The sequence below is a fragment of the Microcaecilia unicolor genome, chromosome 9 (assembly GCF_901765095.1).
Source record: "Microcaecilia unicolor chromosome 9, aMicUni1.1, whole genome shotgun sequence".
NCBI classification, from domain to species: domain Eukaryota; kingdom Metazoa; phylum Chordata; class Amphibia; order Gymnophiona; family Siphonopidae; genus Microcaecilia; species Microcaecilia unicolor.
The window spans coordinates 224,899,023-224,926,594 of record NC_044039.1 but is presented as its reverse complement, the minus strand read 5'-3'; the positions used below and the strand labels follow the sequence as shown (position 1 = coordinate 224,926,594).

Genomic DNA, 27,572 nt, shown 5'->3' with positions numbered 1-27,572 from the left:
GAGCGAGCACACGCTTAACAGTTCGCGCCTCTTTTTTTTTTTATTTTACAACTACCGCCGCTAACAACGCTGGATAGCAGAGGAAAAATAATGAAGATAACAAAAAAAACGCCGATTAAAGTCACAGACGCTGACTTATCACTTTTTTTTTTTTTTTTTAAATAGCTCCGCCAGAAAAGAAAATAAAGACTCTTCAAACAGAATAAGACAGAAGAGCTACCTGCTCGTTATAAGCCTGGGGAAAGCAAAAACTACTTCCTTTAAATTCCTTTCAATTGAATTAATTCTTTTAATTTTATTTTACTTGATTTAATTATTTAAAAACAGCTACCTATTAAAAGTGGCTGCCTCTCCCTAAGACGGTACACCTTTCCAGAGAAAGGGACGGCCCTTCCCTGCTAAACCAGGGAGATGGGGAGGAAGGGGGGTGGACTCGAGACACCCGAGTTTAACACCCCAGAGGCTGTCAAAGAAAGAAAAGAAACCCTGTCAAGCCTCTAATTACGATTCCAGGCACAGAAGAAGTATTATAAATATATCTGTAATATCTTATAAAGAAAAAGAGAGAGAGAGAGAGACTAATGGGCTCACTTCCTACCTGCTGAGAGACTGAGAAAATACTGAGGCTAAGGTCACATGGCCAGGGCTCCTATTGGCTCTCTAGAGTCAGAGTTTTTCTCAGTCTCCACCTGCTGGTAGGCGGGCACAACCCAACAGTCCAATCCTGGTCCGGTCCGGAGGGACGCTAAGGAAAAGTGTAATTTTCAAAACATAACATAAAAAAGGCCATGCTGAGGCAGATCAATGGTTCAAGGTACCCAGCATCCTCTCTCTGAAAGTAACCAGACTGGGTTACTTGGAAGAACCTGAAGGTCCACGGAGGTCTTCAATGCTATATGTGTACATGATTACTTTCAGAAATGTTCTCAGCATATGTTGGCTTCTGTACCTGCCACTTTACAAGATGAATCCAAAATTTAGCTTTGTGTTACTATTTTATAACATACACTTACACCTAACAGTATGAGCCTACCTCTGTATTTCTGTCTTGCCATATCCCTCTCTTCACGAGGTCGAGGAAGAAAGGGTAAAATCACATCACTCCTAAAGGGGTGACATCTATACTGGGACCCTAAACATGTAACAGAGACTTCAAGTCAATTTGGTACTGTCCTTCCAAGCATCAGATGCTTTAATCAGAACACTGGGGGTATATATGCAAGATGAGACACTTTGGAACTTGAATTTTGAATACAAGCAAGTTTCTGAACTGATATTGTAGTTCCTCGGTGAAGGTTTTCCCAGGCCAGAGCTTACAGGTCCTGCTCTGCAGCCGGAATCTTTTATTGTTAACACCAGAGGTAGCTATGTGGAACACTATGCACGTAATACAGAAATCCTTCCTAAACCTTCAAAGTTTTATGAAAGACAAGTGCTACAGAAACTAGAGCTGAACACTTGAGGATTACAACATGCAAGCAATGCAGTAATTTTAATGTGTAAATTTAAATACATTTATTCTGTACTCAAAAACAGGAAGGTTAGGTTAACTTAAAAATGATTTTCTGCCTTTTACATCCAAGCTGGTATAAAGCAGATTCTCCGAGGACAAGCAGGCTGCTTGTTCTCACTGATGGGGTGACGTCCACGGCAGCCCCTCCAATCGGAAACTTCACTAGCAAAGTCCTTTGCTAGCCCTCGCGCGCCCGCGCGCACCGCGCATGCGCGGCCGTCTTCCCGCCCGAAACCGGCTCGAGCCGGCCAGTCTTCTTTTGTCCGCACTCGGTACGGTCGTGTTTTCGCCGTGTCGAGCCCCGGAAAGTCGACCTCGCGCGTCCAATTTGTTTTGAACGTGTTTTTTTTCCTTCGGGAAAGCTTTGTCCTAGTCGGGAAGTGCTCCGGAAACCCCCCGCCGGGTTTCGTGTAAATCCTCCCCGTACTTCCAGCTTTTTTGCCCCGGTAAGTTTTCTTTCGTCGTCGGGGTAGGCCTCTTTTCGGCCTCGGTCGAGATTTTTTCTCCCTCTAAATTTGGTGCTTCAAATTTCGCCATTTCGGCTTTTGATTTCGCCGGCGTGATTTTTCCGCCCATGACATCGAAGCCTTCCAGCGGCTTCAAGAAGTGCACCCAGTGCGCCCGGGTTATCTCGCTCACTGATCGACACTCGTCGTGTCTTCAGTGTCTGGGGGCCGAGCACCGCCCTCAGAACTGCAGTCTGTGTTCCCTGCTTCAAAGGCGGACTCAGGTAGCGAGACTAGCCCAGTGGAACGTGTTGTTCTCGGGCTCTTCGTCGGCATCGGCACCGGGATCTTCGAGTGCATCGACGTCGTCAGCGTCCAGACCATCTTCCTCGGCCGCCCCTGCATCGAGTGCATCGAGGCATCGGGCCTCTGCATCGGCGCCGAGACATCGGATAGCTGCATCGACGTCGGTGGTACCAGGACCTCGTCTGCTGATGTCGTCGGACGGTGGTGCATCGGGTGGAGTGCAGGTGAGGGCTGTCCATTCCCCTGCTGGTGGCGGTGAGCCCTCGGGTGGGTCTCCGCCTACCCTGAGGGCTCCTGCGGTACAGCCCCCCCGAGATCGACCTCCTTCAGTCTCGGCCCCGAGGAAGCGACGGATGGATTCGACGTCCTCCTCGTCGGTGCCGGGGAGCTCCGGTGACATGCTTCGGAAGAAATCGAAGAAGCATCGACACCGGTCTCCTCCCCGTGTCGGCACCGAGAGCTCTGGGTCGCCGAGGGATTCGGCACCCAGCAGGCATCGGCACCGAGAGGACCGCTCACCCTCTGTTCAGGAGGTGTCGATGCGCTCCGCTCTGGACAGCCCGGAACAGCCTCCACGCCCGGAACAGGTACTGACGTCGACGCCTGCATCGACCTCTCAGCCTTTCTCTGCAGCCGCTCTAAACGAGAGCCTCCGGGCCGTTCTCCCAGAGATTCTGGGAGAGCTGTTGCGCCCTACCCCTCCGGTACCGGCGGTGCTTGCGCCACCGGTACCGTCGAGCGTGGCGCCGGCTGGCCCATCGCCCAGGTTGAGGTCCCCGACGTCGGTACCGCGTGCGGTACCGACCGCGGCCACCTCCCAGGAAGGCTCCCCGACTACGTCGGCGGAGGGAGCTTCGCCGATGCGGGCGAGGGAGTCTACCTCTCGACGCCCCCATCGTGGACGGGGTTCCACGGAGTCGAGCAGGGCGAGGTTGCAGACACAGGTCCGTGAACTTGTGTCTGACACCGAGGGTGAGGCCTCGTGGGAGGAAGAGGAAGATCCCAGATATTTCTCTGACGAGGAGTCTGAGGGTCTTCCGTCTGATCCCACTCCCTCTCCTGAGAGACAGCTTTCTCCTCCCGAGAGTCTGTCTTTTGCCTCCTTTGTCCGGGAGATGTCTACGGCCATCCCCTTCCCGGTGGTTGTGGAGGACGAGCCCAGGGCTGAAATGTTTGAGCTCCTGGACTATCCTTCTCCACCTAAGGAAGCGTCCACTGTTCCCTTGCACCATGTCCTGAAGAAGACATTGCTTGCGAACTGGACCAAGCCATTAACTAATCCCCACATTCCCAAGAAGATCGAGTCCCAGTACCGGATCCATGGGGACCCAGAGCTGATGCGCACTCAGTTGCCTCATGACTCTGGAGTTGTGGATTTGGCCCTAAAGAAGGCTAAGAGTTCTAGGGAACATGCTTCGGCGCCCCCGGGCAAGGACGCTAGAACCTTAGACTCCTTTGGGAGGAAGGCCTACCATTCCTCTATGCTCGTGTCCAAGATCCAGTCTTACCAGCTCTACACGAGCATACACATGCGGAATAATGTGCGGCAGTTGGCGGGCTTGGTTGATGCTCTTCCCCCTGAGCAAGCCAAGCCTTTTCAGGAGGTGGTCAGGCAGCTGAAGGCGTGCAGAAAATTCCTGGCCAGAGGAGTTTATGACACTTTTGATGTTGCGTCCAGGGCCGCTGCTCAAGGTGTGGTGATGCGCAGGCTCTCATGGCTGCGTGCCGCCGACCTGGAGAATAGAATCCAGCAGCGGATTACGGACTTGCCTTGCCGTGCGGATAACATTTTTGGCGAAAAAGTCGAGCAGGTGGTAGAGTCTCTCCACCAGCGGGACACCGCATTCGACAAGTTCGCCCGCCGGCAGCCTTCAGCTTCTACCTCTACAGGTAGACGATTTTTCGGGGGAAGGAAGACTGTTCCCTATACTTCTGGCAAGCGTAGGTACAATCCTCCTTCCCGACAGCCTGCGGCCCAGGCTAAGCCCCAGCGCGCTCGCTCTCGTCAGCAGCGTGCGAATCAGCAAGGCCCCGCGGCTCCCCAGCAAAAGCAAGGGGCGAGCTTTTGACTGGCTCCAGCAGAGCATAGCCGACATCCAAGTGTCAGTGCCGGGCGACCTGCCTGTCGGAGGGAGGTTGAAAGCTTTTCACCAAAGGTGGCCTCTTATAACCTCCGATCAGTGGGTTCTCCAAATAGTCCGGCAAGGATACACCCTCAATTTGGCCTCTCAACCTCCAAATTGTCCACCGGGAGCTCAGTCCTACAGCTTCCAGCACAAGCAGGTACTTGCAGAGGAACTCTCCGCCCTTCTCAGCGCCAATGCGGTCGAGCCCGTGCCATCCGGGCAAGAAGGGCTGGGGTTCTATTCCAGGTACTTCCTTGTGGAAAAGAAAACAGGGGGGATGCGTCCCATCCTAGACCTAAGGGCCCTGAACAAATATCTCGTAAAAGAAAAGTTCAGGATGCTTTCCCTGGGCACCCTTCTCCCCATGATTCAGCAAAACGATTGGCTATGCTCTCTGGACTTGAAGGATGCCTACACACACATCCCGATACTGCCAGCTCACAGACAGTATCTGCGATTTCAGCTGGGCGCACGCCACTTCCAGTACTGTGTGCTACCCTTTGGGCTCGCCTCTGCGCCCAGGGTGTTCACAAAGTGCCTAGCTGTGGTAGCAGCGGCGCTTCGCAGGCTGGGGGTGCACGTGTTCCCATATCTCGACGATTGGCTGGTGAAGAACACATCCGAGGCAGGAGCCCTGCAGTCCATGCAGATGACTATTCGCCTCCTGGAGCTACTGGGGTTTGTGATAAATTACCCAAAGTCCCATCTTCTCCCAGTGCAGAAACTCGAATTCATCGGAGCCCTGCTGGATTCTCGGACGGCTCGCGCCTATCTCCCAGAGGCGAGGGCCAACAACTTGTTGTCCCTCGTCTCGCGGGTGCGAGCGTCCCAGCAGATCACAGCTCGGCAGATGTTGAGATTGCTGGGCCACATGGCTTCCACAGTTCATGTGACTCCCATGGCCCGCCTTCACATGAGATCTGCTCAATGGACCCTAGCCTCCCAGTGGTATCAGGCCGCCGGGGGTCTAGAGGACGTGATCCACCTGTCCACGAGTTTTCTCGAATCCCTGTATTGGTGGACGATTTGCTCCAATTTGACTCTGGGACGTCCCTTCCAAATTCCTCAGCCTCAAAAAGTGCTGACCACGGATGCGTCTCTCCTGGGATGGGGAGCTCATGTCGATGGGCTTCACACCCAAGGAAGGTGGTCCCTCCAAGAAAGCGATCTACAGATCAATCTTCTGGAGTTGCGAGCGATCTGGAACGCTCTGAAGGCTTTCAGAGATCGGCTGTCCCACCAAATTATCCAAATTCAGACAGACAATCAGGTTGCCATGTACTATGTCAACAAGCAGGGGGGCACCGGATCTCGCCCCCTGTGTCAGGAAGCCGTCAGCATGTGGCTCTGGGCTCGCCGTCAAGGCATGGTGCTCCAAGCCACATATCTGGCAGGCGTAAACAACAGTCTGGCCGACAGGTTGAGCAGGATTATGCAACCTCACGAGTGGTCGCTCAATTCCCGTGTGGTGCGACAGATCTTCCAGGCGTGGGGCACCCCCCTGGTGGATCTCTTCGCATCTCAAGTGAACCACAAGGTCCCTCAGTTCTGTTCCAGGCTTCAGGCCCACGGCAGACTGGCGTCGGATGCCTTCCTCCTGGATTGGGGGGAAGGTCTGCTGTATGCTTATCCTCCCATTCCTCTGGTGGGGAAGACTTTGTTGAAACTCAAGCAAGACCGAGGCACCATGATTCTGATTGCTCCCTTTTGGCCACGTCAGATCTGGTTCCCTCTTCTTCTGGAGTTATCCTCCGAAGAACCGTGGAGATTGGAGTGTTTTCCGACCCTCATCACGCAGGACGAAGGGGCTCTGCTGCATCCCAACCTCCAGTCCCTGGCTCTCACGGCCTGGATGTTGAGGGCGTAGACTTTGCCTCTTTGGGTCTGCCAGAGGGTGTCTCCCGCATCTTGCTTGCTTCCAGGAAAGACTCCACTAAGAGAAGTTACTTCTTTCATTGGAGGAGGTTTGCCGTCTGGTGTGACAGCAAGGCCCTAGATCCTCGCTCTTGTCCTACACAGACCCTGCTTGTATACCTTCTCCACTTGTCTGAGTCTGGTCTGAAGACCAACTCCGTAAGGGTTCACCTTAGTGCAATCAGTGCATACCATTACCAAGTGGAAGGTAAGCCGATCTCAGGACAGCCTTTAGTTGTTCGCTTCATGAGAGGTTTGCTTTTGTCAAAGCCCCCTGTCAAGCCTCCTACAGTGTCATGGGATCTCAATGTCGTTCTCACCCAGCTGATGAAACCTCCTTTCGAGCCACTGAATTCCTGCCATCCGAAGTACTTGACCTGGAAGGTCATTTTCTTGGTGGCAGTTACCTCGGCTCGTAGAGTCAGTGAGCTTCAGGCCCTGGTAGCCCAGGCCCCTTACACCAAATTTCATCACAACAGAGTAGTCCTCCGCACTCACCCTAAGTTTCTGCCAAAGGTTGTGTCGGAGTTCCATCTGAACCAGTCAATTGTCTTGCCAACATTCTTTCCCCGTCCTCATTCCTGCCCTGCTGAACGTCAGCTGCACACATTGGACTGCAAGAGAGCATTGGCCTTCTATCTGGAGCGGACACAGCCCCACAGACAGTCCGCCCAATTGTTTGTTTCTTTTGATCCCAACAAGAGGGGAGTGGCTGTAGGGAAACGCACCATATCCAATTGGCTAGCAGATTGCATTTCCTTCACTTACGCCCAGGCTGGGCTGGCTCTTGAGGGTCATGTCACGGCTCATAATGTTAGAGCCATGGCAGCGTCGGTAGCCCACTTGAAGTCAGCCACCATGGAGGAAATTTGCAAAGCTGCGACGTGGTCATCTGTCCACACATTCACATCTCATTACTGCCTGCAGCAGGATACCCGACGTGACAGTCGGTTCGGGCAGTCAGTTCTTCAGAACCTGTTTGGGCTTTAGGATCCAACTCCACCCCCCGAGGGCCCTGTTTGTTCTGTTCCAGGCTACACTCTCAGTTAGTTGGTAAATTTTTTAGGTCAATCTCAGTTATGTCCTCGCAGTTGCGAGGCCCAATTGACCAATGTTGTTGTTTTGAGTGAGCCTGGGGGCTAGGGATACCCCATCAGTGAGAACAAGCAGCCTGCTTGTCCTCGGAGAAAGCGAATGCTACATACCTGTAGAAGGTATTCTCCGAGGACAGCAGGCTGATTGTTCTCACAAACCCGCCCGCCTCCCCTTTGGAGTTGTGTCTTCCCTTGAAGTGTATTGTCTTGCTACATACTGGACTGGCCGGCTCGAGCCGGTTTCGGGCGGGAAGACGGCCGCGCATGCGCGGTGCGCGCGGGCGCGCGAGGGCTAGCAAAGGACTTTGCTAGTGAAGTTTCCGATTGGAGGGGCTGCCGTGGACGTCACCCCATCAGTGAGAACAATCAGCCTGCTGTCCTCGGAGAATACCTTCTACAGGTATGTAGCATTCGCTTTACAAGCAATACAATTATGAATGCTTCTCTCTACAACTCATACATTTTCAGGAGGGGAAAAAAAACTCAGCAAAGTTAGACTGGCCAGACAATCTGCTGTTATCTTAGCTACTAATGGATTATAATACCTTTCAGTCATCAGTGCAAACATGTTGCTGCCTATGAATGTACCAATGTCCCTGATAAACCAAGGGACCCTTGTAAACCATTCATCCATGCTACAAAGCTTCCAGACATTAGAATCAGCAGCACAAGGAACTGAAAAGTGAAATTTGGACTTACCTACTAATTTCCTTCCTTGAATACTGCCAGAGCACAGAAAACCAGCTCAGAATGGACTTTAAACCCCTTAGGGAGCTGGTGCCCCCTTCAGATTTTTCGGTATCCTGAAGGCAATTTGTTAGTTCTGGATTTCTAATTAACCACCAAAGCAATAACTGAAACAGCCAAACAGTGAAGGTACTTACCTGTATCAGGTATTCTCCAAGGACAGCAGGCTATTCAATCTCACATGTTAGGGTGGCATCATCCACGCCGCCCGGTGCAGAGCTTAAACAAACTATTACAACTTTAAATTTAAAACCAATCGGAGAAAAGTTTCTTTACTCAACGTGTAATTAAACTCTGGAATTCGTTGCCAGAGAATGTGGTAAAGGCAGTTAGCTTAGCGGAGTTTAAAAAAGGTTTACATATAAGTAAGTACATAAGTAATGCCATACTGGGAAAAGACCAAGGGTCCATCGAGCCCAGCATCCTGTCCACGACAGCGGCCAATCCAGGCCAAGGGCACCTGGCAAGCTTCCCAAACGTACAAACATTCTATACATGTTATTCCTGGAATTTTGGATTTTTCCAAGTCCGTTTAGTAGCGGTTTATGGACTTGTCCTTTAGGAAACCGTCCAACCCCTTTTTAAACTCTGCTAAGCTAACCGCCTTCACCACTTTCTCCGGCAACGAATTCCAGAGCTTAATTACACGTTGGGTGAAGAAAAATTTTCTCCAATTTGTTTTAAATTTACTACACTGTAGTTTCATCGCATGCCCCCTAGTCCTAGTATTTTTGGAAAGCGTGAACAGAAGCTTCACATCCACCTGTTCCACTCCATTCATTATTTTATATACCTCTATCATGTCTCCCCTCAGCCGTCTCTTCTCCAAGCTGTATAGCCCTAGCCTCCTTAGTCTTTCTTCATAGGGAAGTCGTCCCATCCCCGCTATCATTTTAGTCGCCCTTCGCTGCACCTTTTCCAATTCTACTATATCCTTCTTGAGATGCGGCGACCAGAATTGAACACAATACTCAAGGGGAAAAAATGGTGATAGGAGTTTACTACCGTCCGCCTCGCCAGGATGAGCAGGTAGACACAGAAATGATAAAAGAAATCAGAGACGCGAACAAAATGGGCAATGTGATAATAATGGGTGACTTCAATTATCCAAATATAGACTGGGTAAATGTAACATCGGGACACGCTACAGAGATACAATTCCTTGATGAAATCAAGGACAGCTTTATGGAGCAACTGGTGCAGGAGCCGACGAGAGAGGGAAAAATTCTAGACTTGGTCCTTAGTGGAGCGCATGATCTGGTGAGGGACGTTATGGTACTGGGGCCGCTTGATAACAGTGACCATAATATGATCAGTTTTGACATCGACCTTGAAGTAACTGTACACAGAAAGTCAAGTACGTTAGTGTTTAACTTTAAAAAAGGAGACTATGATAAAATGAGAAGAACGGTAAAAAAAAAACTTAGGGGGGCAACTGAGAGAGTAAAAACTGTACAACAGGCGTGGACGCTGTTCAAAAATACCATCCTGGAGGCCCAGGCCATACATATTCCGCGAATTAGAAAAGAAAGACGGAAGTCCAAAAGACACCCGACCTGGTTGAAAAGTGAGGTGAAGGAAGCTATTAGGGCTAAAAGAAACGCCTTCAGAAAATGGAAGAAGGAACCGTCTGAAAATAACAAGAAACAGCATAAGGAGTGTCAAAGCAAATGCAAGGCGCAGATTAAGAAGGCCAAGAGGGAGTATGAAAAAAAGATAGCATTAGAGGCAAAAAAACATAGTAAAAATTTTTTTCGGTATATTAAAAGCAGGAAGCCGGCAAAAGAATCGGTTGGGCCGCTGGATGACCGAGGGGTAAAAGGGGCGATCAAGGAAGACAAAGATGTAGCGGAGAGACTGAATGAATTCTTTGCTTCGGTCTTCACCGAGGAAGATTTGGGTGGGATACCGGTGTCGGAAATGGTATTTCAAGCGGACGAGTCGGAGAAACTTACTGACTTCACGGTAAACCTGGAGGACGTAATGGGGCAGTTCGGCAAACTGAAGAGTAGCAAATCTCCTGGACCGGATGGTATTCATCCTAGAGTACTGATAGAACTGAAAATCGAGCTTGCGGAGCTACTGCTAGTGATATGCAACTTATCCTTAAAATCGAGCGTGGTACCGGAAGATTGGAGGGTGGCCAATGTAACGCCCATTTTTAAAAAAGGCTCCAGGGGAGATCCGGGAAATTATAGACCGGTGAGTCTGACGTCGGTGCCTGGGAAAATGGTAGAGGCTATTATTAAAAACATAATTACAGAGCACATCCGAGGACATGGATTACTGAGACCAAGTCAGCATGGCTTTTGTGTGGGGAAATCTTGCCTGACCAATTTACTTCAATTCTTTGAAGGAGTGAACAAACATGTGGACAAAGGGGAGTCGGTTGATATTGTGTATCTGGATTTTCAAAAGGCGTTTGACAAGGTACCTCATGAAAGGCTACAGAGGAAATTGGAGGGTCATGGGATAGGAGGAAATGTCCTATTGTGGATTAAAAGCTGGTTGAAGGATAGGAAACAGAGAGTGGGGTTAAATGGGCAGTATTCACAATGGAGAAGGGTAGTTAGTGGGGTTCCTCAAGGGTCCGTGCTAGGACCGCTGCTTTTTAATATATTTATAAATGATTTAGAGATGGGAGTAACTAGCGAGGTAATTAAATTTGCTGATGACACAAAGTTATTCAAAGTCATTAAATCACGACAGGATTGTGAAAAATTACAAGAGGACCTTACAAGACTGGGAGACTGGGCGGCTAAATGGCAGATGATGTTTAATGTGAGCAAGTGCAAGGTGATGCATGTGGGAAAAAAGAACCCGAATTATAGCTACGTCATGCAAGGTTCCACGTTAGGAGTTACGGACCAAGAAAGGGATCTGGGTGTCGTCGTCGTCGATAACACACTGAAACCTTCTGCTCAGTGTGCTGCTGCGGCTAAGAAAGCGAATAGAATGTTGGGTATTATTAGGAAAGGTATGGAAAACAGGTGTGAGGATGTTATAATGCCGTTGTATCGCTCCATGGTGCGACCGCACCTTGAGTTTGGACGGCTTCCTAAAGGAAAAGTCCATAGACCATTATTAAATGGACTTCGGGAAAATCCACTATTTCTGGGATAAGCAGTATAAAATGTTTTGTACTTTTTTGGGATCTTGCCAGGTATTTGTGACCTGGATTGGCCACTGTTGGAAAGGGCTTGATGCACCTTTGGTCTTTCCCAGTATGGCAATACTTATGTACTTATGTAAGAGCACGTGCAGCATTACCACCACACATGCAAGAGTGCCTTCTCATCCGCCGTGATAGAATGACCATTGTTACCATTTCATCTAATTTCTGGAGTTCCCAAGGTTCCATTCTTACCCCCTACTCTAATATTTTGCTGGCACCTCTTCTCACATTGACTCAGTCTATAGATCTATGTTTGTATACGCTGATGATAAACAAATTCTGTCCCTTAACCCTACAGATCCTAACGACATTTCTTCACTTAATTCTTGACTTAAAACTCATTACAACACGAATCTCTGATAATAAACTGGTTTTTAATAAACCTTTTGTCTAGCCTGTCTCATAGAGAACTTTATCATGAACATACCAGACGAACTATGTTTTCATTTCAAGGCCCAAAATTATGGAATTCCTTACCATCTCATTTTAGCCAACTTACCTCATTAGCTCTGCTTTGAAAAGGAGTGAAGACTTTCCTTTTTCAGAATGCTTACACCTAGTTTTCCTCAGATGAAGTCACTCGTACCTGGCCTACAGACTCCCCTACCATATTGTTTTTTTTCCCATATTTTCCGTCTTTTCTGTTTATACTGTAGTTCTACCCTAGTTTCTTTTGTTTCATATTAGTATTCTATGTTAGTTCCTCCTTTCTTCTTTCTTAGATTACATAAGTATTGCCACACTGGGACAGACCAAAGGTCCATCAAGTCCAGCATCCTGTTTCAAACAGTGGCCAATCCAGGTCACAAATACCTGGCAAGATCCAAAAAAAGTTCAATACATTTTATGCTGCTTATCCCAGAAATAAGCAGTGGATTTTCCCCAAGTCAATTTAATAATGGTCTATGGACTTTTCCTTTAGGAAGCTGTCCAGACCTTTTTTCAAACCCCACTAACCGCCTTTTCTGCCAATGAATTCTAGAGTTTTACACGTTGGGTGAAGAAGAATTGTCTCCGATTCATATTAAATTTACTACTTTGTAGCTTCATCACATGCCCCCAAGTCCTAGTATTTTTGGAGTAAACAAACGATTCACGTCTACCCATTCCACTCCACTCATTATTTTATAGACCTCTATCATATCTCCTCTCAGCTGTCATTTCTCCAAGCTGAAGAGCCCTAGACGCTTCAGCCTTTCCTCATAGGGAAGACGTCCCATCCCCTTTATCATTTTTGTTGCCCTTCTCTGTACCTTTTCTAATTCTACTATATCTTTTTTGAGATGCGGTGCTTTGCTTTCTCTGAGGACAAGCAGCCATGTTCTCACATGTGGGAATTCCTAGCTACTAGGCTCACAAAAAACACAAACATTGGTCAATTAGACCTCGCAACAAGATCAAAATAGTTATTAACCTGAAACTATATACAACGGTGAGACAGTGCAGCCTGGAACAGAACAAAATGGGCCTTGGGGGGTGGAGTTCCATTCTAGACCCCAAACAAATTCTGAATAACTATCTGTACAAACCGACTATCCCAGGACAAGAAGGCTTATAAATTGTCATGTGGGGAACCCCTAGAATCCAGGTTCACCAAAAACAACAAACTGGTCAATTGGCTCTCGCAGCAGTGAGGATATAACACATTTTATCAGAAACTATATACAATCTAAATGGGAGTGCAGACTGGAACAGAATAAAATATCGGCCTGCCTGTCTGACATCGCTGCCTGGATGTCTCGCCACCACCTGAAACTAAACATGACCAAAACCGAGCTTCTCCTCTTTCCCCCTAAACCTGCCTCTCCTCTCCCCCCATTCTCTATTTCGATAGATAACACTCTCATCCTCCCTGTCCCGTCTGCGCAACCTTGGAGTCATCTTTGACTCCGCTCTCTCCTTCTCTGCTCATATTCAGCAGATTGCCAAAAGCTGTCGTTTCTTTCTCTATAATATTAACAAAATTTGCCCTTTCCTCTCCGAGGACGCTACCAAAACCCTTACCCACACACTTATCACCTCTCGCCTAAACTACTGCAATTTGCTTCTCGCTGGTCTCCCGCTCAGCCATCTATCTCCTCTTCAATCTGTCCAAAACTCTGCTGCGCGTCTTATATTCCACCAGAGTCGCTATACTCACGTTAGCCCTCTCCTCAAGTCGCTTCACTGGCTCCCTATCCGCTTCCGCATATGGTTCAAACTTCTCCTTTTGACCTACAAGTGCATCCACTCCGCAGCTCCTCAATACCTTTCCGCTCTCATCTCTCCCTACACTCCTCCCCGTGAACTCCGTTCGCTGGGTAAATGTCTCCTGTCGTCCCCCTTCTCCCCCACTGCTAACTCCCAGCTCCATTCCTTCTATTTCGCTGCTCCCTATGCCTGGAATAGACTCCCTGAGCCAGTACGTCAGGCTCAGTCTCTGGCTGTCTTCAAGTCTAGGCTTAAAGCCCACCTCTTTGCTACTGCTTTTGACTCCTAACCATGACTCTCTTATTCAACACCCTCACTTATCACCCCTACCACTGCAATTTCCCCACCCCTAGCTGTCTGTTCGTCTGTCCAATTTAGATTGTAAGCTCTGTTGAGCAGGGGCTGTCTTTTTCATGTTAATTTGTACAGCGCTGCGTAAGTCTAGTAGCGCTATAGAAATGTTTAATAGTAGTAGTAGTAAAATGGGCCTAGGAGGGTGGAGTTGGATACTAGACCCCAAACAAATTCTGCAACACAGTCTGCCCGAACCGACTGTCACGTCGGGTATCCTGCTCTAGGCAGTAGTGTGATGTGAATGTGTGTACTGAAGACCGCGTCACAGCCTTGCAAATTTCTTCAATGGAGGCTGACCTCAAGTGGGCTACCAACGCAGTCATGGCTCTGATACTGATAGCCTTGACATGATCCTCAAGAGTCAGCCCAGCCTGGGCATAAGTGAAAGAAATGCAATCTGCCAAGAGATTGTGTTTCCTGATGGCTACCCCATCCTGTTGGGATCAAAAGAAACAAAAGTTGGTTGGACTGTCTGTAAGGCCTAGTAAAAGGTCAATGCTCGCCTGCAGTCCAAGGTGTGCAGTGCGCTTTCTCCAGGATGGGCATGAGGTTTGAGAAAGAATGCTGGAAAAACGACTGATTAGTTCAGATGTAACTCTGACACAATCTTAGGTAGGAACTTAGAGGTACATGTGGAGAACTACTCTGTTATGATGAAATTTAGTGTAAGATAAATCTGCCACAAGGGCCTGAAGTGTACTGACCCTGTGAGCCAGCCATCAAAACAAGACCTTCCAGGTCAACTACTTCAGATGACAGGAATCCAGCAGCTCAACAGGAGTTTTCATCAGCTGGGTGAGGATGGCATTCAGATCCCATGAGATTTGATAGGGTGGTTTGTCAAAAGCTAAACTCTTGTGAAGCAAACAACTAGAGGCTGTCCAGAGATGGGCTATCTTCTACACGGTAATAGTAAGCACTAATCGCACCACAGTCAATCCTTACAGAGTTGGTCTTGAGAGTAGACTCGGAGAGGTGTAGAAAGTATTCAAGCAAGGTCTGTGTAAGGCACAAGGAAGTACCTGGAATAGAATCCCTGCCCTTCTTCCCCTAGTGGAATGGGCTTGAATGTATGGGCCTTTAGAAGGGTGTCGAGTTCCTCGGCAATAACCTGCTTGTGCTGAGAGCTGAAGGACAACACTCTTGGTGGACAATTTGGTGGTCAATGACACCAATGCAGGGCGCAACTGACGGACTATTTGAAGAACCCACCGGTTGGAAGTTATAAGGAGCCACCTTTCTTGGAAAAAATTCAGCATCCCCCTGATCAGTAGGTCATCCGGGACAGTTACTTTGACTGCAGCTATGTTCTGCTGGAACCAGTCAAAACTCATCCCCAGCTTTGATTGGGGAGCTGGCTGAGCCTTGTTTGCATGCTGTTGACAAGAACAAGCGTGCTGGGACTAAGCCTGTTAAGACTGGTGATAAGAAGCGTACCCCTCTTAGACTTGCCCAAAAACAACCTAGAGGAAGGTCCAGAAGACATCTGGCAGGAGACAGTATCAATGGTGTCGGTGTGTTTCTTGATGAGGTCAGTGACTTCTTCCACTTTGTCTCCAAAAAGGTTATTTCCCCAGCACATGGCATCCGCCAACCTCTGCTGGACCGCTAGGTCCAAGTCAGAGACACACAGCCATAAGAGTCTGGGTATTGCTAAACTCTGGGCAAAGATCACGGACATCACATCAAAAGTGTCGTAAGAATGCCTGGCCAAGAACTTTCTGCATGCCTTCTGCTGCTTGACCAACTGGCGAAGAGATTCGGCCTGCTCCTGTGGGAGAGAATCCACCAAATCAGACATACTGCACACCAAGTTCTGCAAGTATAGGTTTGTGTAGTGCTGTTAAGATTGAATACAGATGAGCTTAGAGGCTCAATACATCTTCCGCCCAAAAGAATGCAGGGTTCCAGTTTCTCTGCCAGGGAGCGCCAAAGCATGGTCCCTAGAACCCCTGGCTCTTTTGAGCGTGGATTCCACCACCAACGAATGATGAGGCAATTGAGGCTTGTCAAACCCTGGGGAACTCTTTATCTGATTGAATGTCTATCTTTTTTGGACAAGAAAGGGATCAACAGAAGGGACTTCCTCACCTAAACATCTTTCAGGATCCAGTTAAGGGTGACTGTCACAGCCTCTCTAGGAAGAGATTCGTAGTCCAGGAACTCAAAACATCTCAGCCCTGGGCTCGTCCTCCATCTCCAAACGGTTGGGAATAGCAGCCACCACTTCCCTAACAAAACCTGGGAAGGAAAGGTACTCAGGTCCAGATGCACTAAACTTAACGAGCCAGCAACGTGACTTTTATACCAGTTCTAGACGATTTAGCGAGCAAGTAGTAAAACGATACATGCCCAAAAGGGTTCTCCGAGCTATTTTCTTGTCATGTTAGCAGCTAATGAAAATGGAATGCAAAGCTATTATAATGAGCTAATTACTATTATAATGTGTATGCAAGGCAATGCACAGCCGTTTTCCGACCCCATGCACAGAAGCAGTCTCTACTTTTACCGTAGAAAATCTAACGGGAACTCTGCAGCTCTTGGTAATGCCTGGCTGTTGCTCGTGCTGGTGCAAGGAAGTTGATCTGCCGGTTGTCGCTCCTCTTGATGGCCGGCAGTTTGAAAGAGTACTTGATTTTTCTTTAAGGCAAAGGATATGGGAGGATGAACAACACGACTGAGGAAGTTTCAGCCAACTGTTCTCTGAAGATTCCTGTCTGCTCAGAGCCTCTCTTTCCCGGCTCTCTCTCCCCTCTTTTGTAAGGGAAGTTATAAGGCATGACATATAATCCTGTTAAAGTGATGTGCTCTTGCTCAGAGGAGTGTGTAATTTCCACCCGAAAGTGACATTCATAAGTGATACCGATACTGTGCACCTGAGACTTCTGCTCCTGTTGTATCTCAGGGATAGAGAGACCACCTTGCCCCACTCAGCCAGGAATCCCCAAGACCTTGGATCTAGAAGGATAGGGGAATACCCTCCTATCCTCCCACTCAGACCCTTATTAGCACCAGCTGCTGAATCAGGCTCCCAACATTACCCTCAGGTCCAAAAGATTTCCCACTCCTTTTCTATTACATTCAGAAAACAGCACAGATTGAACAGACATTTGATTCATGGTTCATTATGTCAGCCTTAAGATAAAACATGCTGAAACTCCTGATGCTAATCTCCCCCCCCCCCCCCCCCCCCAAAAAAAAGCCTAAAGGCCCAGTTTAGTAAGCTGCGTTAGAGGCTTATAATATTCTTATGGGCATCCATATGGTTAGCATGTGCTAAAAACGCTAGCACACCTTAGTAAACAGGGCCCTATCTATATAAATAAATCCCACCTTGAACGTTCTGAAGCTCCCTCCAACTGTGGCAGTGAAGTCCTGAACTGCTGTAGTCCTCCTGGCTATTCGGACTACTCACCACCGCCCTCAGCCACGCCCCATCTGCGACCTACGCCACGCCCCAACTGGACATAAAAAGCACCATGAACGTTCTGAACCACACTTTGAGGCTTCAAAAGTTTGTATGTTCGAAGCTCTGTAACCACTTTTAACACAGTCCATCTGTGCGCCGCCATGATCTGAATCTGCCCCGCCCTGACCTATCAGAGTACATCTCTGCCCTGCCCTGCCCTATCAGAGAAGGGAGGAGCGTCACAGCTGCACCGCTCTGACCTATCAAAGGGAACTGAAACAGGAAAAGGGAGGAGCATCACACCAATGAGGGACCTATCAGGGAAGTCAAATAGAAGAAGGGAGGAGCGTCAGAGGCGAAGGGCTCACTCGGGAGGAGCGTCACTCGCTTTGCTGTGCACATGTGCTGGAGGAGTTCTGCACCCGTTTCTCCTCCCTCTGTTTTCTCCGGTGGCCTTGGCAGCTGAATGTAGAACTAACGAGGGCAGGAGCTTTTGCTTCGCATCTGGCAAAGTAAGTCAGCTTCTGCTGTGCACCCTCCCCTCCTGTCCTTTCAAGCAGCGAATACGAGAGAATACGAGCTGGGACTGAACAGGCAGCACAAAACTCCTTTTTGTTTTGTTTTGTTTAACAAGGGCAGGAGCTTTTGCTTCGCATCTGGCAAAGTAAGTCAGCTTCTGCTGTGCACCCTCCCCTCCTGTCCTTTCAAGCAGCGAATACGAGAGAATACGAGCTGGGACTGAACAGGCAGCACAAAACTCCTTTTTATTTTCTTTTGTTTACACTTGCACAGCTGATAGCTGGTCGCTGCCTGCCGTGCCCCTCTTCCTTTTTACAAACATTATGTCACTTTTCCTCTTTTTCCCTCTTTTCTTTCTCTACAAACATGACAAGGGGGTTGGAACAGGAGGTCCTGCACAGCTCTCTCCACTGTTGCCACAGGCTAAGCAACAGTTCAGGCACAAGGAGGGGAGGATGAGGGCCAGAACAGGTACACAGACCACAGATGGAGGCGGAGGAGGGGGTCCTGACAGCACAGGTGAAGGGGGGAGGGGCGACCCACAGTCCTGAGAGAAGGGCTGTAGGGAGACCTGAAAGGAGGGGGGGAGACTGACCAGACAAGGAGATGAGGGGTCCTGCGACAACACAGTGGCAGACGCAGACGGAGGGGGGTCCTTCCAGCCAACATAGGGAGGGGGGGGATGTATCTCCGTCACACTCTCTCTCTCTCTCACACACTGACTGTCTCTCTCACTCTCTAACACTGTCTACAACACACGCTATGTCTCACACTCGATCACATTCACTCTCTATGTGTCACACAGTCACTGTCAAACACTCTATCACTCTCATACACTCTCGCTCTCGCTCACATACCCACTCAAACACACTGTCAATCTCACACACACACTCTCTAACAGACACACTTGCAGCCACACACATTCAATCTGTCTCTCTCACAAAGTCACTCTCACACACACACTCTCTCAAACATACACACTCCGAGGAAAACCTTGCTAGCGCCCGTTTCATTTGTGTCGGAAACGGGCCTTATTTACTAGTATTTATTAAGCTTTGTTTCCAACAGATACAACATGGGACAAAAAGTATTCTATTAGATACTACGCACCTCTCAAAAAAAATAGATCTACTGTAGAAACTCTTGCATCAGACATTCTCTAGCTATAAATGCTTCCCTCCCTTTAATTTACAGTCACAACTGAACGCACCTACCCAACAATGTTGATTAATAATACTTAGAATGATTTTTTATAAAGAGTATCACAAAGCCAATACAGCTTTTAGAACTGTACACAAGACCTTAGCTTGACATTGTAGTGAAAAACTGGATGCAAAAATCACGTCATTATAACAGAGAGCAAGGTTAAAAACACCTTTCACTTAAATATATCCCCACCCTTTACCTGGACACTTATCAGTACTGTAAATTATAAATATTATTTAAAAATATTCTCAAGATAAGCACCACTTGAAAATCAATATGCATAGAAATTATCACCTGAACAATGTATCAAAGGTCAGAAAAAGAAAATAGGTAAAAACTACAGGAATCCAAGTTACACATGGGAAGCAAGACCTACCAATCCTGGACACAACATTCACAGCCAGAGTCGTTAGATCTTTACTGCAGACTGTCTGATTCTCTTCAGAAGGGGCACTGTAACTGCTCAGTCCAGTGGCTTTGTTAACATATACTGTTCTACCTAGTGAAACATCAAAATAGTGTAACCAATCACAGGAGGTAGGACTGTTGCCATCATTTATAAGCTTAGAAGCAGCTTCCTCTTTCAATTTATGTGGCAAGGCAATGTCTGGAAATTCACCAGTTTGATAATCTTGCTCCAAAAATACATTGGTACACTTGTCAGCAGGACACGCTTTTATGTCCTCCAAGTCTGGATTAATATTTGGGTTGTCTGCAAATTCCCCAGTTGTAAACACAGAGCATTCCACAGTTTCTTCTGCATTACAGCTTGCAGTATTGCTGCTGGAGTTACTCATTCTATCGGCTATATAATTAAGCTTATGGCTTTCAGTCTGGCTATATTCAGATAATTTTTGCCTCTGGTTTATGGCCTCATTTGCCTCTACGAGTTCACATGCTGTGTTATCTCTATGGCTTAAGTTAGATTGGGATTCTTCCACAAAATGTTTAGCCTCTTCAGGCATTACAGATTCTGCTTGGTTACCTTTCATCGTGGTCGATTTAGTAGCTAACAAACTTAGGGATAAGGGAGAATTTGCAAACTTGTTTTGATGCAGGGTGTAATTTAACTGTATCTGAGGTTGTCTTTCTAACCAAGTGATCTTGCTATCCAGCAAAATGTCATCTTTTGAGTTCAGACACTTCTCCACAGGCTGATTACAAAAATTATCTGAAGCAAGAGTAGCCAGGCTATTGTTTTTAGAACCAATAGATTTTGCATTTGTGTTCTCACAATCACTAAAAGATTCAAAATTATTCCGGTGTCTAGGGCACTCTGGTGTTGTTAAAGTGAGAGAGGATGCAAGACTACATTTGTTATTGCCATCTTGAGAAGATGCAGAACTCTGCGCTTTCCATAATGTCTCCTAAACCTCTCTAATGATCCAACATGTGCAACCAAACTCAGCTTTCTGGGGTTGGAAAAAACTAATTGTTTTGTTGTAGTCTGTCTGTTTATAAAGCCTTTTGTAAGCATCACATCAGAGTTATTTAACAGTGAGGCATCATTACATTGCCATGTGCTATCACCTCTTCTTCCACTTTGATCAGATACATAAAAGCTCTCCGGATTCCTATTTTTTAAAGTGAGCATCTCTTTCCAGCTGTCTACATCATATCTATGTCCTTCTCTGCTTTGCAAACTGGCAACTTTCTTCAAACCACCTGACAAACCCATAACATTTTCAGTCTGTGCTGAAACATTCATCCCATTTCCTAATATTTCCTGAGAGCTTACAGGGCCCAGTCTAGAAAACAGTTCTAATGAATCATGTTTTATTTTATTGATCTTAGAAACTTCATTTGGCATCAGGTGAGTCCTGAGGCCTGGAAAACACAGCTCCATCGCCACAGAATCAGCATCTCTCTCTCTTTCTTTAGAGCCTGGTTCTTTGCTCTCTTTTTTCCTTACATCACATCTCTCCAAAGATGATGTTTCAAGCACAAAGTTTGTTTCATCTCTTGTTTCATGAACACCGTAAGATTTTCTAGTGATGTTCTCTTGTTCCATTAGATTACAATCCCTAATGAATATACCAGTACTATTTGTTGGCTTGGTTTCAGGTTGATTACATTTCAGTATCATTATGTCTGCCTCAGAATCCTCTGTCAGAAGTGGTATCTGAACATTGTGAGAGAGTTCCGAAGACTCATCACTTATTCCTTTCAATTCTGCTACCTGTAGACAAATAGATGTTTCCTGGTTTTCACTATTCACATGCTCCTCTTCAGAAAAGCTATTTATGTCTCTCCTCTCAGCTCCACTAAAACAAACCGTATCAACAGGCTCCACAATTGTGCCATCTGGGGCAACTTGGGTTGTGGAACTATTGTTTTCAAGAACCACTGGATTCACTGACTCAGTATTTCTTTGTGCAGCTTTGGATCTGAGGTTAGACAGCTTATCGGTATCCATAATATCTCTGCATGCTTTGCTAAAGCTGTTATGCACATTAACTTCATTACCTACAATATGTTGAACTTCAGTGCTTAACAATTTAAAGTCATTTTTTTCATTAAAGTCTTTAACGTCTTCACTAGAGGGCTCAACAAACAGATTTTCTCTATTTAAAAACCTTCGTACACCTTCTTCTATGCAATGCATAACTCTGTCCCAGTTTTTGAATTCCATCAAAGTTTTATTAGGTTCAATGCATACATCATACTCAGAGTAATGGCATTTAATATTGATGACATATACACCATGAAGATGTGCAGCAGACCGGTGCCGGGGTGGGCTTAAATTTGTCTGTCTGTTCAAAGGGCCACTTTTTAATTTGCAAATGCTGCTTTCTTTTTTCAGCAAAAAATTAATCAATTTATGCAATCTGGTTTTTAAAATCAGTTGACCGTTGACGTACAAGAACTGCATATTTTTGTTATAATGACCCTCAGAATTTATATAGCCATTCAATGCAAAGCCCTTGTGGCTGAAATGTATCTCTCTCAATTTGTGAGCTCTAGTCAGGCCAAAGATTTGGGCAAATCGAGTATACACATCCTTTGTCTTGGGTAGCTGAAGCAGCATAAGAGCTGTGGCATCATTTCTCAGAGAGAAGGACACTGCAGGATGCATCAGGGCCACGGCCTCCACCCTCTGCCGCAGCCTTTCCAGTTCCAGACTGGAGTCCACACATCTCCTGCGCACTGGCAAGTTATAAAACAAGTTACAGACTGTGACAGTGGTGCCCACGCTTGGCCTGCCTTGTTCTGCTTCGCTGACTTGGTGGGCCTTCCCATTCTGAAAGAGTTTTGTCACCGTTTTTGGCGACCTGGTGGTTCTGGAGGCGATTTCCACCACACTGGCCATGTCCACTATACTGGCCAGGGCTTCCCCTCGGAAACCATAGAAGCGCAGCTCTTCCAGGTCTGCCAGCGAGTGGCATTTGCTGCTGAAGTAGCGGCTGCCCACTTTCTCCACATCTTCTGGGCTCATCCCACGGCCGTTGTCCACCACCTGGAGCCGGAGCCTTTCCATGTCCACCCTGATGGCCACACACGTTGCCTGAGCATCGATGCTATTGAGCAGGAGCTCTTGCACACACTGCACCGCGGAAGAGACGCTCAGGCCAGAACGCAGGGAAGCTCGAACCTCCTCAGGCAGGAGGCGGATCATGGACGCAGCACCGCCACCGTCAAATTACTGAGGCACTCTCACTCGCGCCTCAGGTGCAGCGCGACTACCGACGGACTAAGCATGCGCTTCGGAGAGACGCTCGGGCGCGGGACTACTTACAGACTACGCATGCGCTTCGGAGAGACGCCGACTCGGGCGCGGGACTACTTACAGACTACGCATGCGCTTCTGACACAGACGCCGGCTCGCTCGGGCGCGGGAATAGCTACAGGCTACGCATGCGCTTCTGAGACAGACGCCGGCTCGCTCGGCCGCGGGAATAGCTACAGGCTACGCATGCGCTTCTGAGACAGACGCCGGCTCGGACGCGGGACTATTTACAGACTACGCATGCGCTTTTGAGAAAGACGGCGGCTCGGGCGCGGGACTACCACACTACGCATACGCATCTGAGACACACGCCGACTCGGGCACGGGTATAGCTACACACTACGCATGCGCTTCTGAGACACGACGGCTCGGGGGGCATCACTAGGTACAGACTACGCAAGCGCTTCTGAGACAGAGGCCGGCTCGGGTGCAGGCAGGCTTCATAAACAGCAGTGGAAGTGAGCCTATCTAGTCCACAGGAAGCAATGAAGCCAATTAGGACAAGATAAATTTCCCCTTCCCAGCGCGTCATCCCCGTTCACTCAAAACAAAACAAGCAAACCTATCAGCTGCTGCATCCACATTGTCGTTTTTGTTTGTTTTTTTATTGGTCCATCTGTAACAAGTCTAAAGCGGTTTCAATTGGATAGGCAGTACCTTAAAAGGTAGAGGACACAAGTTTTTTTTTTCAATCAGATTAAAAATTAGTATAGCTGGTAGAAACAGCATTTTTAAACTCTGTATTTTGTGCTCATTTTTCTACACTAAAAACTAAATAAATAAGCTGTATACAATACAGGTGGCCAAATTTCAGTAAGAATGTCCTGTTTCCTGATAGGTTCATCTTAAATGTTGTTGTAATCTGCCTTAGGAAGCCTGGTGTTATAAAGATGATGGAATATATTGAAATTAAATGGAAGAATTAAACTCTCCTTTCATTGGGGCTCATATAAGTACATAAGTAGTGCCATACTGGGAAAGACCAAAGGTCCATCTAGCCCAGCATCCTGTCACCGACAGTGGCCAATCCAGGTCAAGGGCACCTGGCACGCTCCACTACTACTTAGCATTTCTATAGCGCTACAAGGGTTACGCAGCGCTGTACAAGTTAAAACATGGGGAAGGACAGTCCCTGCTCAAGAGAGCTTACAATCTAAAGGTAACAAGCTATGTAGTCAGTGTAGGCATCATGAATGGAGAAGGTGGTTAGGCGCCAAAAGCAAGGGAGAAGAGATGGGCTTTGAATAAGGACTTGAAGATGGGCAGGGAGGGCATATGGCATATGGGCTCAGGGAGTCTGTTCCAGGCATAAGGTGATGCGAGGCAGAAGGGGCGGAGTCTGGAGTTAGCGGTGGTGGAGAAGGGTACAGATAGGAGATAAAAAGATAGGATCACATCTTTTTATTTTATTTATTGCATTTGTACCCCACATTTTCCTACCTTTTTGCAGGCTCAATGTGGCTTACAGAGTATTATGATAAAGTTGTTACATGATTTAAATACAGTCAATCATAAGCTGAGGTATAAGAGGATTTAGATGGAAAGGTATTAGGTAAGGTCGTGTGAGAGGTGTTTTTTGGTGTACTTGGGTGGTTTAAGGAATGATTTGTTTCATTGAGGATGACTTTTGTAGGCTTTGTTGAAGAGATGTGTTTTCAAAGCTTTGCAGAAGCTGGTTAGATTGTTCATGGTTTTCAGGGCCATGAGTAAAGCGTTCCAAAACTGTGTGCTTTTGTACGCAAAGGTAGTAGCATAAGCCTGTTTGTATTTCATTCCTTTACAGCTGGGGAAGTTCAGATTGAGGCATTTGCGGGCTGATCTTTTGGCATTTCTGGGCGGTAGGTCCACTAGGTTTAACATATAGAGTGGGGCATCTTCATCTGTTTTGTAGAACTTTACCTTTTAGATGCACAAATGGATTATTCTGTTGTTTGAGCATGTTTCAGGGACAAGTGGTTTATAAGTCAAAATAATAAAAATATTTTCTATCAAACTGATCTCTCATTTGTTGAAACATAACTAAATGGGCTATAAGCCACTAATGCAGTCCATTGGTTTTCTTACATTTTCTTCTTGTGATGCCTTATACTGTGCCAAAAGTGGAAATACATTGAGACAGAAAAACTTATTTGTTTTGCTTTTAATAAAGATGATTAAAACATAACATGTTGGTTGATAAGCTTCATACAGAACAAGAAAAAAAACAGTAACATAGCAAACGACAACAGATAAAGACCTGTATGGTCCATCCAGTCTGCCCAAGATAAACTCATTTTACATGGTATGTGATACTTTATATATATACCTGAGTTTGATTTGTCCTTGCCTTTCTCAGGGCACAGACCGTAGAAGTCTGCCCAGTACTGTTCTTGTACTAAGTTCTGAAGCTAACATCCAAGCCCCTTAAAATTTACACTACATCCCATCCCTATCTATTCAGTAACGATCAGGGCGTAGACCGTAGAACTCTGCCCAGATCCCGTTTTGTTTCCCAATTACCGGCGTCGCCACCCAATCTCCGCTAAGATTCCATGGAACCATTCCTTCTAAACAGGATTCCTTTGTGTTTATCCCACACGTTTGAATTCCATTACTATTTTCATCTCCACCACCTCCCATGGGAGGGCATTCCACATATCCACCACCCTCTCCCTGAAAAAATACTTCCTGACATTATTCCTGAGTCTGCCCCCCTTCAATCTCAATTCATGTCTTCTAATTCTACCGCCTTCCCAGCTCCGGAAAAGGTTCATTTGCGGATTAATACTGAACGCCTGTATCATATCACCCCTGTTTCTCCTTTCCTTCAAGGTATACATGTTCAGGTCAGCAAGTCTCTCCTCGTATGGTTTGCAACGCAAATCCCATATCATTTTTGTAGTTTTTCTTTGTACTGCTTCCAGTCTTTTTACATCTTTAGCAAGATACGACCTCCAAAACTGAACACAATACTCCAAGTGGGGCCTCACCAACGACTTTTAGAGGGGCATCAACACCTCCTTTCTTATGCTACTACTACTTGACATTTCTAAAACACTACTAGGGTTACGCAGCGCTGTACAATTTAACATAGGACAGTCCCTGCTCAAATGAGCTTACAATCTAAAGGACAAATGTACAGTCAGTCAAATAGGGGCAGTCTAGATTTCCTGAAAGGTATAAAGGTTAGGTGCCTCTCTACACAGCCTAGCATCCTTCTGGCCACAGCTGTCGCCTTGTTTCTTCACCTTCAGATCCTCCAACACCAACACCCCAAGGTCTCTCTCCTGAGCCAAGTTTACTAATCTCTTTCCTCGTATCTGGTATCTCTCTTTTGGGTTTCCGAACCCCAAGTGCATCACTGTACACTTCGTGGCATTAAATTTTAACTCACATAACAAGCCGAAAAGAGACCGTTTTTTAAATTATTTTTTTATTCTTTTACTATGCTCTTAAAGTGAATTCACCTCTAACACATATGTTGCTTTAATATTATTTATATTCATAAAGTGATAGTGCTCAGTAACACCATATTACTCCGGCATGATTTGCTCTTAGCAATATGTTTGTCAACAACATCACAGCACTATGACCCTACCTGCCTCCCCATATTATGTTTAAAATCTCATAATTACTGTTCATCTGTAATTACTTTCCCAATTATACACTTATCTTTGAGTCGATCTCATTCCATGCTGGTGAGGGTGACAATGTAGTTGTATATCCGGAGTAACAACAGAGTGTGTGCGTGTGCTCAAAATTAACTTGAATAAAACAATAATTCGATCCTCCTTCATCTGTTCAAATCTTTCTCATCCTCATCCTCAACACAAGCTGTGTTTCGCAAGTTGTTTGCGTCATCATCAGAACCGATAATGTCTGAAAATAGAAGTCTGACTGATTTCTTGGGTTCATGAGGCCTTATCTCTATAGTATATAAGCACTCACAGGTTGCACTGACTGTCACGGTAAGAGATAGGCGAGGAAGTTGGGGACTCACTCTGAACCCAGGGACTGGGTATTATGGAGAAATCACAAATGAAGACATAACTGGTGGTTAATGTACAGGAAAATTATTTCAAAGTAGTGCACAAATGGTATCCGATATCCAACTGCACCATATATACTTGGCTGCTACTCTTTGTTGGAGACACTTTAGAGAGAGAGGCACCATGGGCCATATTTGATGGACTTGTCAAAGTGAGAGGCTATTGGAAAGCTGTACAATGTAGACTGCAGTACGGGGTAGGGGCTAGGATTCCCTGCTTAATAAACCTATCCCAGACCTACACTAAACCCAACCAATCTTGATTAGACATAGTCTTAATGTGGCTAAGCTAAATTGGGCTAGCAGTTAGGAATCCAATTACATTATGTTTGTGAAATGGAACATCTAACTGCTGAAAAGAGATGAATTGTCCATAAACTGGAAAAGGTCTGGGAACTTTTCTTGACAAAGTGCTTTTAATGCAGCTATTCATTAGCTCAGTAAGAACTCTGATTTAATTTTCTACTTGAAATACTAATACAGCTTCACTGTTGTAAGTACAATTTATGTTTGTGGTGGGGAGTAGTTCTGGGAGAGGAAAGGGCAGTGGTTCCCAGACCTGGTCTTGGAGGCAGCCGAGCCAGTCAGGTTTTCAGGATACTCACAATAAAGATGCATGAGAGAGAGTTACATGCACTATGTCCACCACAATTCTCTCTCATCCATATTCACTGTGGATATCCTGAAAAGCTGACTGGCTCGGGTGGGAACCATTGGGTCATATGTTATGTTTGTTTAAATGTTAATTTTTAGAGATTTCTATTGCACCTTGCTGTTTTGAAGTTTGACTCTTTTGCTCTTGTTTGGATGGGGTGGTGG

At 46.6% G+C, this 27,572-nt stretch overlaps 1 protein-coding gene across 1 annotated transcript in view; it reads right to left on the bottom strand.

Annotated features, from left to right (window-relative positions):
- The window catches only part of MLH3 (mutL homolog 3), a 96,288-nt gene extending 73,616 nt beyond the window's left edge, over window positions 1-22,672 (bottom strand). The window contains 3 exon segments of the mRNA XM_030214876.1: window positions 1,034-1,132; window positions 19,376-20,285; window positions 20,288-22,672. Coding sequence (XP_030070736.1) covers window positions 1,034-1,132; window positions 19,376-20,285; window positions 20,288-22,615 — 3,337 coding nt within the window. The 5' untranslated portion in view covers window positions 22,616-22,672.
- Window positions 22,673-27,572: the final 4,900 nt, after the last annotated feature.